The sequence below is a fragment of the Mugil cephalus genome, chromosome 2 (genome assembly GCF_022458985.1).
Source record: "Mugil cephalus isolate CIBA_MC_2020 chromosome 2, CIBA_Mcephalus_1.1, whole genome shotgun sequence".
In the NCBI taxonomy this organism is placed as follows: Eukaryota; Metazoa; Chordata; class Actinopteri; order Mugiliformes; family Mugilidae; genus Mugil; species Mugil cephalus.
In genome coordinates, this window is record NC_061771.1 from 15,492,142 (window position 1) to 15,502,377 (window position 10,236).

Genomic DNA, 10,236 nt, shown 5'->3' on the forward strand with positions numbered 1-10,236 from the left:
TCCATCCTCTTGTGAGGGTCTCTGGTCTGGAGTGCTGAATATCTGACCTGTGGAGTTTTAAGCTACATCTGCTGCTGTGGCCTCATCAACCAGCCCAGTCTTCATGGTCTGGAGTGCTGTGTATCAGACCTGTGGAGCTCCATAAACTACATCTGCCCCAGTCTTCATGGCCTCCTCCAGTTGTCCACTCCTACCTAGATGAACGATTCACCAACCTGCCCATGATTCCAGTTATACTCACAAACTGTCACATTATATCATCTGCTATGCTTTATATTACTAGATCCTACGTATTTCCTTCAGCTTGATGTATGTATCTACGACAGAAGTTTGTTTATCTTGTTTCTCCTGTTTTTCTTTTCTGTCTATCTTCTGTTTCTACCTGGCAGATGGGTCCCTCCATATGAGCTGGTTCTGCTCAAGGTTTCCTCCTGTTAAAAGGGAGTTTTTCCTTGCCACTGTCGCCCTCAGGCTGCTCTGGGGGTTTCAGGCTGGTTTTTGTGAAGCATCTTGAGACGATTTCTATTGTTATTGCATTGTTGTTCGCACTATATAAATAAAATTGAATTGAATACATATTGCTTTAAAAAAAAGATGATGATGACACCAGAGATTGTGAGAAGGTTGAATATATTTCAGAAAAGTACAGCTGTGAGTAAGGCATTTAAAGCAATGTATGTGTAGAAAGAGTAAGAAAAGTCAGCAGTCAAACACAAAAATGACCAGGCTGGCCACTGAGGACAAGAACCAGCAGTATCTATTAATTAAATTATCAGGATTAATGATATACAAGCTCATTCAACAAATGTTAAATGTTTTAGTTTCATCATGTATCTAATGAATGTGGTTACACGATATGTTATCACCACCCATCACATCTTTATTAAGGTCATTTGGACATAATGCAGTGTTCCGTCTCAGGCTCAACGTTTGTTAAATCTGCTGTTGTGCGATTGACCTCCACAACAATCAATTTTACAAATCAGCAAGCCTGTGTACAAGGATCACAAACATTGGTCTCTTTGTATCGGCATATACAGTTTATGGTCTGGGTCTTTTTGTTAAAATGAAGCTGAATTTGGCCTGAGGATGACGAATTCATACCTTCTAGTATTCAAATGGCCACACTATTTTCTACCAGGTCTGGATCCATGTATGTGTAAGGCACAGCCAGACTCTTGTTCCTGGCTTTGATGGCTGCACTCAACACTTTAAGCTCTCCCTGGAACTTCTTTATCATCTTTACGGGAACCTCCTCACAGAAATGGTCCTCAGGGTAACGGCCAAGGGAGACCTGATAAAACCAACCAAACATTTAGTTTAATTCTGCAGCTGCAAACCTTGATATATTTCAACCAACATGAAGTCCTGGATACTTACGAAGTCACTGGACTGCTTGCTGAGCAGCCACATGGTGGCCATGCCCTGAGCGGTTGTGTTGACATCAGGGAACGTGGCCAGCATCGTGGCCTCGCTTGATGTTCCCTTTTTGGTTGGTGGAGGTTGTTGCAGGGAGATGGGAGTGTTGGGCATCCAGCCACCGTAGTCATACTGTAGTTAATGAAGAGGCAATGAATAAGGGAGTATGAAGTTTTGAAGCATATATAGTAGCACCTTGACTATTACTATTATTTAATATGCTACTTTATCTCCGTCAGGCAGCCATATTGTTTGGTCCAGACTGAAATGTTTCAACAACTGGTGGTAAATGAGTAACTTGCCCTTTTCCTCTTGCAGCAGCATGGAAGTTAAACGTTTGTGGTTATGAAAGGAATGTCTCCACAACTCTGGATTGCCTTACTCTGGATGAACTGTAACCATCCTCATATCAACACCTAATATGTCAAAATCTGTTCTTGGTTTATATAAAAATGGCAGAAAATCAACTAATTAAAATCCCACCAGAATAAGTTGTACTCAGTGGCTGCCGCTCATTGGCGAAGGTGACGGTAAGAGTATAACCAGTTATTGTCACTCAGTTAGCATTTTATCAGATGTGCTATTTTTTATGGTTATTCATTTGGATAGAGTCCATGTGTTCACCTGTCCAGAGTTGACAGCTGAGTGCTGCACTGATCCAGTGAAGATCACCATGGTAACGAACTTGACCAACTCCACCACACTGGTCAAGCACTTGGGAATTCCTGTTGATTGCAAAGAATAAGCCAGATTAGTGAAAGGCATTTTAGACTAAATGAAAGTTTGCAGAGGGTCGACTCTGAGCAGAGTGAATAAACCTAATTGTTGCCTACATCTATATTTACATGTGTGTGTAGGGTACACACCCACAGGTTTAACCACATATGTAGATACTTGATGAATGTCGATGAACATACATACATACGTTCTTACTGGCTACATGAACACATCAAGAGTTTTGTCTTATATCTTCACTCTATCATCACCACTAAGAGACAGTGCACATGCTGCATCAAACCTACACCTTCTGTTTCATGAAATCCTGTCAATGAACATCATAAACAATATGTCCTTTAAAAATATACTTACTGACACACTACCAAGCCCATATTGTTTCCCCCTGGAGCCAAGACTTGACAGTTGGTCTTAACCTACCCTGGCATAACATTCACCATGTAGACTTAAAAGTGTGATACCCCAGTAATTGGCACACACCTGTCTGTCTACATTTGTAAAAAGGGGGACCACCAGAGACAAGAAGGGCACTAGCCCCGGGGTCAATGCATTGTTCTACAGGTGTGTCAACCCAGACAGCACAACAGTATTAAGAGCCTACAGCAAATCCCAAAAGTACCTCTGGGACCCTCACCCAGTTCCTCATTATCATACAGTTAAGATTTTCTTTAAAGCCCACCATACCATTGCCTTCTTGGGAAAGGAATCCATGTTCAACAATGTCCTTAACCCACTTCTGCAGTTCAGGGTCTTGCTCGACCTCTTTGTCAGTCTTGTAGTAGTATCCGAGCACTCCCTGCACAAACCTTGAGAGATGGGATGAGATGGGACACGTTCTGTAAAACACTTGCTGTAGACACTGTATATTCCAGGATTACTTAGGTTACATGCAACTCATTTTCAGAAATATATATTTCTTGATATGTTATTACAGTGGGAGGATGCACTCAAACCAGAGACATTGGGGTTTACATTGGTCAGCACCTTAACCACATGGATGTGGGAGCTCCCCATCACATCAGTACATTAAAAAGAGATATGTTGCATAACTGAGTACCTGAAACAACGGCATATAATAAGACCTGTGAGTACAGCATGGGAAAGTAATTAAAGCATCCAAGAATTCGCATTATAATCACATTAGTAAAACCAACGAAGAATGGAAAGTGTAGGCTGTTGTACCTGTGGATGATATCCCAAAGCTTCAGTCCATCATCTCTATAGTAGAAGTTTGGCACAGCTTCCAGTCCACGCTCAACAATGTCATCTGGTATACAGAGGGAGCTGTAGGTAATTGAGGACAGTGATCTCTTCAAGATGGTGATCATGGCCTCACCCCCAGAAGATGAGAACTGTTGAACAGTCAAACCTCAGTCAGAGACACAGACTCAACTTTACATTGAACAAGAAAACATTGTTTGGGTAACTATCTTCTCATACCTGAGTGAAAACTCCAGTTTTGGATATTAGAAGCTGTCGGGCTAAGTGGTTGATCTGCAGAGTGTAGCGAGTGTGAGGTACAAGAAGCTGAGGGAAAGACGAAAATCTTTTAGTACACAGTGACTTGTGATTTTATATATACAACATCAACATTAACTCATCGGCTACAGATACCTTGTGCAGAGGATGCACCATGGGAATGTTGCGCAGCAGCGACACTGCAAAAACCTCAGCCAGCAGGTGAGTTCGCAGCAGGTGGGTGTTGAGTTGGTGCTCACTGAAATCTGAACTTCTCACAAAAATCTTTGCCAACAACCAGTCGTACTCAGAGTCAGTAGGAAGAAAGATGGGGTTGTCAGGTCCTGGAGTCTGCTTCAGCTACAGGAGAAGGAATGAGGATGTGGTTCATTTCATACATTTAGACCATTACCGATGCAGGTCAGTAATGAGAAGGATTTTTTCTGTTGTTATTGAATGTTTGCCTATTGACCTATTGTAAGATTTCTTCCTCTCTGCATGGGTATCTGAGGTCAGAGGACAAAATCAAGTTAAATCAGCTCAGAGTTTTAAACTCATCAATCCTTGTGTGATACAAACATGACAAATGTAGATTGCACCTGCTTAGTCTGGAGGCCCGACTAACTTCTCATCTCCCCATTTTTCTGTAGGTTGATCTGGATCTTCTGAGCAACTTGTACTTCTTAATAACAAAAACAGTGAAGTAACATTAAATCTCACCTGAATAGCAATTGGCATCAGCTTATCATCAGGTCTTTTGTGGAACAGGACAAGGGGAGCCTCTAAATACTGCTTCTTCCCATTGATGGTGTTTGCTTTCAGTCCATCCAGACGCTTGTAGTCACACAGGAATATGTTCCCTCTCTGTTTGAAGTTCCAGCAAAAAATGACAAAATAAATTGATTCCCATGCACATGGTCTCGATATTACATTTGCAATGTTAACATATTACATTATCAGCACATTTGGCAGATAGATTCAAGAAAATATTTTAGTCCACAACCAGATGTATGAGGCAATCACCTTCATTTCACCTTTCAGGCTACCCTGGCCGTTTCTGAAGACCATATCATCGGTAACAGGGAAGTTTTTAGGTAGGACCGAACAGCGCCGGATCAAGATGGGGTTGGCACCATTGAGCATCTGGTAGCCGAAGAAAGCGTCCTCTTTCCAGTGTTCTTGGACATAGTCTAGTAAAAGAACAAAACAGAACTTCACTGTATTTAAAACACTGAAGCACAGTCCTGCTCTGCTACTGCCGTTACCCGGATTTCTGACTGCATTTGAGACAGGAAAATAAGTAGGTTTTTTGGGTTGGTTAAGAACTGCTTCAAGGATTGTAGGGGGTCCTCTCCCAGATTTGGACTCAGTCTATGCTGACTGGGTCCGAAAGAGGGCCAGCGGGGTCGCTGCAGATCCCATCCACCTGGGCAATGGACTGTTTGTACCTCTCTCTTCATGGAAAAGGTAGAGAAATACCACAGCCACCACCAGCAGAGAGAGACAGCTTCTTCTCTAGAGCTGTAAAATCAACCACCTCCCACACCACAATGCTGACGTAGCTACCATCCAAAAATTCGTCGCATACACAAATAATGACAATAAATGATTCCTGAATCTTGAATTCACGTGTTGGGAATTAAAACACTGTTATTGTCAGGGTGCTTCCAAACCTAAACTTCATTCCTATTCACAGACTGATGTGGTACAATATGTTACAATGTCAAATTTAACCAGGATGTGGTTTATGTTCACAGGGCAACTGACACAAAGCAGTCAGGACAATGTCGTGACATGTACTTAACACTACACACTTAATAATAGTAATAAATTTTATTTGTCGGTGCCTTTCAAGAACCCAGGGTCACCCAAGAACAAAAAAAAAAAATACATATAAAATACAATAGCACGTAATATAAATACATACAAACAAAATACAGTGTGGCTAGAAAATTGATAAGGTGGATATAACGGTTAGGGGACAGAACAGATAGAGGGTAAGGAGGGAGTTGCAGTAATCCAAGCTGGAGGTGACCAGGGCATTTATGAAGATTTCTTGCAAACTGTTTTGTATAGGTCATAATTTCGTAAGACATTTTGCAGAAAATCTGGAAATAATTGGATTACATCATGAATAGAGCGTGCCATTCCTTTTTTCCATAGTTAGACAAATATCTAGCTAGTTGTGCGTTTCATGTCATATATTATGCATTATCTAATAGCTAATACTGAGGCATTAGAGGATTCATTTGTACAGATACATTTTGGCTTTAATATGGAATTTATTATTTCCTTAGCATTGTTTGTGTGGCTCTGGCTAACTGACTCTATTAGTTAAATGCTGTATGGTAGTAAACCTGTGGTAAAAATCTGCCATATTAAACGTCCGTCCTGCTCTGGAACAATGTGCGAGAGTCTTTATTCAGTAGAAATGATAGTTTGCCATTGTTTTGCTGTGGGGTTTTTGTTGTTGTGTGATTTGTGCTCTAAGAGCTGGAGATTTTGATTTATCAGCATCACAGACTGCAGATGATACATTAAACAGTAATTAGTATTGTAATACTTCATTCCCTGTGGTATACAGAGATCCCTGTACGTACAGGTGCAGGTAAAGTGGACCCCTGACTTAAGCTGTAAAACTTGCCCCTTATATATCAGCTACTTCATAAACATACCAGGACAGTGCGGTACCTGATATGTCGGTCCGTTTGCAGCAGAAGACTCGATCGATAGCATCAATGTCAGTCCACGGCTTTCGACATTCATCCAGTCCCTTCAGCTGCAGTTCTGCCAGTCTAGAAAATGAAAACAGTCATAGTATTATGATGCTTTAAACCATTTAGAATGGGTAAACACATGTCACAGAGAGTCTGAGGAATTTACGCTGTGGCTGATGTGTAGAGAAACTCTGTGGTCTTGGTGAAGGAGAAGCGGACCTCAGCAGGCAGCGAAAGAGGGCCTTCTGCCTTTATGGAGTGGGGTATTCCCTCCAGATAAACATCCCAGCTGGGAAAAAAAACAAACAGAGAAAACACTTGAATATTTGCGACTTCTTCTATATTTTAATTCTGGCTGTCCAATGTCATAAACAGCTAAGGAAGTTAGTTGTTTCATAATCATAGTTCATTAATATACTGTATACACCGATCAGGAATAATATTATGACCACCTTCCTATATACACCTAAGGCATGGGCCTTCTGAGGGTGTTCTATAGTGTCTGGCAACAGGATGTTGGTAGTGGGGGCCTTTGGGTCCTGTGGGTTGAGGGCAGGATCACAGGCTCTGTGGATCATCCCACAGATACTTGATCAGTTTAGGATCTAGTGAATCTGGAGGCCAGGTCAACACCTTGTGTTGTTTTTCATGTTTCTTGTAATCCTAAACCACTTTTGCTGGTATGAAATGTTTTCCCTCAGGGAAGTTTTCATTACACACACTGATGAAAGCTGCAAAGTCTCAGAAGTCACAGAACTGAAGCCCCTACTCTCAAACAGGAATATTGGAATCAGAATCTGGAAATTCAGGACTACGTATGAAACAGGAAAGACAATTCATGTAGTGTTAAAGATTACAATATACAACCTAGATTTGTAAGGAATCATTCAAAAAACGAGGTGGATTCATGTCTAAGTAACATGGTCCAAAACTTTCCCAGGAGATCATTGTATTGTCACAAGATGATCAATGTCAATCTCCTGCTGACAGTGGTTTTAATGTTGTGGCTGATCGGTTTATTCTCCCAAGGTGGGAAAGTTTTGCTTAAATGAGCACGTTCTGATCTCTCACCGGTAGTCTTGCTCCCTCTCCTTAAGCTCCTGCTGTCGACTGTACTGGCCAAGATGATGCTTGTCTTCAAGGACTGTCAGAGCTGAAAAGAAAATGAAACAAGGTTTTAAATACTTGATAATTGCAGTATGTTGGGAATTTTGTCCTGATTCCCGCTAGTGTAGTCTGCAGAATCTGTCCACGGTCAGTCATTCACAATGTGTCAGACAAGAAAACTTCCACAAACCTGTTGCCTCTCTGAAACGATGCACCTCGCTGTCAGTGATCCAGCGGTAGATGGGGAAGTGGTAGGTGTTTCCCTCAGGGGATTTCACCTCCACTTTGGCAGGAAACCAAGAGCCCTCTGGGAGGAGTACGTGGGGCCGTTTGTTCAGCTCTATCAACACCAACTTTCCCAGGGAGGTGGGACAGGACACGGTAAAACTGGCCACCTATAAAAATGACCAGTTGCTTTGAAATACATTTCAAGAACTCATGTGTATAATCAGCTTGTGGATTAGATAAATACAAACATATACATAAAACACAATATTTCTGAATGTTTTGTCTTTGCTGAGCACAAATCTGACATATCAAGTTTTTCATCACTTCCTCTAAATCAGTGTCGTGTCATGGAGGCAAAGCAGAAGAAGCATTCAATAGGTCACAACATTAGGAGATGGAGTCGGTGGACTTACAGCTCCTCTGATGAAGTCTAAAGGTCCATTTAAGTCTATCAGCCATTTCTGTTCACTCTCCCCCTCTGTGCCCACCAGCTTAATGAAGACATTGTTAAAAGTGGTGGAACCGGCAAGGTTGCCAGTGGAGACGGTCACTTTGTAATTCACCATTTTCAGTCTTTAAAGTGGAATGGAGTCCTGGTGAGGAGAGAATTTACCACAATTATCCACATTAAGGTGTCGCACAGCTTATGTCATCTGCTAAACATTTAAAATACAGAAACGATTGCGGTTCACTGACTCACTGTTATCCTCTGAAAAATGTCTCTCTTACCTTTGTTAATGACACCAAGAAGTTCCTTTGGCGGACTGCTCTGGTTATGAAACTAATCACAGCTGATATCTCTTTTTATACCGTAAGCATTCTGGGAGTGTCCATCCGGCTGTACTGAAGAAATGTTGTATGTGTGTAAATTACAACACCTCAAAAACCACAGGATGATGAGGCAAGAGATGACTGGCAGGGTACATTACTTTTACACGGTTTGAGATGTGATGCCATGAAGTCAACGAACAATAATAGGTGCAATACACTTTCACAATTAGGGTAGGTCAAATTCCTGGAAAGCCATAAAAGCCCACAAAGATGTTTTTATGTTTTTTGTTTTTCACAAACTGTGCCATAAGACCTTTTGAGTTTTGCATGTATCATCTCCAAATTCTATATCCAGCATTAGAGGACTGAACTAGACAATTAGTTTAGAAACACACAGAAGTAGTCCAAAAACATGGCTGCTGACAACCAACAAATCTCTGTAAGAGGCAGAACTTAGTGGGAAACTGGCCAAAGCTCTTTGACCGTTGGTCCAGTGATTGTAAATCTTGCCAGACATTTCCAAGCTCTTTTTAGAAATAGGTACAAAACATATTAGCGATGAACCGAATGCCAAACTTTAATGTGTTTTATTGATGTGTACATGTGAGCATTACATACTACCTAGAGAGGAGAAACATGGCTCCATAAATGCCAATGGCGTGCAAATGAAAATAAATAAATAAATAGACTGAACATTCTTCAAGTCAGCATACACAACAATGCTAAACATCCAATAAAGGATAGGCAAATAACAGCACTTTGTCACACCGTGGTGAGGGCGTCTTGTCTTGGGGTTGTTTTGTCCTGTCATTTCCTGTTTTATTTTGAAAAGTAACGCTCCTCTCGTTTCAGGTCACTTGCCCTTCCTCATGTGTCACAAGTCTGATTGTCTTCCCTGATTCCTGATTGTGTCCACCTGTTCCCTATTTCCCTCCATGTGTTTAAGTAGTCTGTGTTCCCCTTGTCTTGTGCCAGAGTGTTGTCGTCGTCAACCTGTTCTCGTGCTTTGCTTCACGTTTTCAACAAAAGTAATTTCAAGTAAGCCTGTGAATCCTCTCGGAGAGATAGTTTTGGTTGTTTAGTCTTTTCTTTGTTATTTCCTCAGTTCTGAGGTTTTCCTCCATTCGGAGTGTTTTGTGTTTATTTTGGTGATTTGTTTCTACGATTTGAATTTCCTCCTTTTTGGAGAGTTTTTTGTTTTTCACTGATTAGAATTACGTCCAGGAATTTTGTGGCCATTTGTTTGTCCCTCTGTGAGGGATCTCTGTGCATTCCAATTAAAGCCCCTTTGTCTTCTCTGCATACTGAGTCCTGAGTTCTGCTTTGAGTCCCGGCCTGACAGTACACTCTGGCCAGTATGGACTCAGCAGAGACTGGCCAGATAACGGCCGCGCTCCACGCTCACGAGACCCGACTCTTCCGCCAGGAGGAGTTTCAGGTGGCGGTGTTCACGCAGTTGGGTCAACTTTCATCCCAAGTGCAGGATATGCTTGGACACCTACAACAGACTCACAACCCGCCAATTGTGCCGGAGCCTCCAGTCACAGCAGTTGCTCCTGTTCAGACGGTACCCACTGTCGGAACAGGGATCAGACTGGCACCCCCGGAGCGCTTTTCCGGAGAACCAGGATCATGTAAGGCTTTTCTCATAGACTGTGCCATTCACTTTGAACATTCCCCCCTTGCATTTACCACAGATCGGTCGAAGATCGCCTTCATGATGTCTCATCTGACCGGAAGAGCGAGAGCATGGGCCACAGCAGAATGGGAGTGTGACTCTCCACTGTGCCACTCGCTTCCA

At 42.0% G+C, this 10,236-nt stretch overlaps 1 protein-coding gene across 1 annotated transcript; it reads right to left on the reverse strand.

Moving 5' to 3' along the window:
- Positions 1 to 611: 611 nt before the first annotated feature.
- LOC125003249 (arachidonate 12-lipoxygenase, 12R-type-like) lies at positions 612 to 8,513 on the reverse strand. The gene is made up of 15 exons (XM_047577336.1): positions 8,394 to 8,513; positions 8,078 to 8,257; positions 7,627 to 7,831; positions 7,401 to 7,482; positions 6,496 to 6,618; positions 6,304 to 6,407; positions 4,636 to 4,802; positions 4,333 to 4,476; positions 3,769 to 3,972; positions 3,595 to 3,681; positions 3,337 to 3,506; positions 2,839 to 2,960; positions 2,044 to 2,144; positions 1,381 to 1,551; positions 612 to 1,294 (listed from the first exon to the last, which is right to left on the reverse strand). Exons 2-15 carry the CDS (start codon positions 8,228 to 8,230, stop codon positions 1,115 to 1,117), a joined length of 2,013 nt encoding a protein of 670 aa, XP_047433292.1. The 5' UTR covers positions 8,231 to 8,257; positions 8,394 to 8,513; the 3' UTR covers positions 612 to 1,114.
- Positions 8,514 to 10,236: the final 1,723 nt, after the last annotated feature.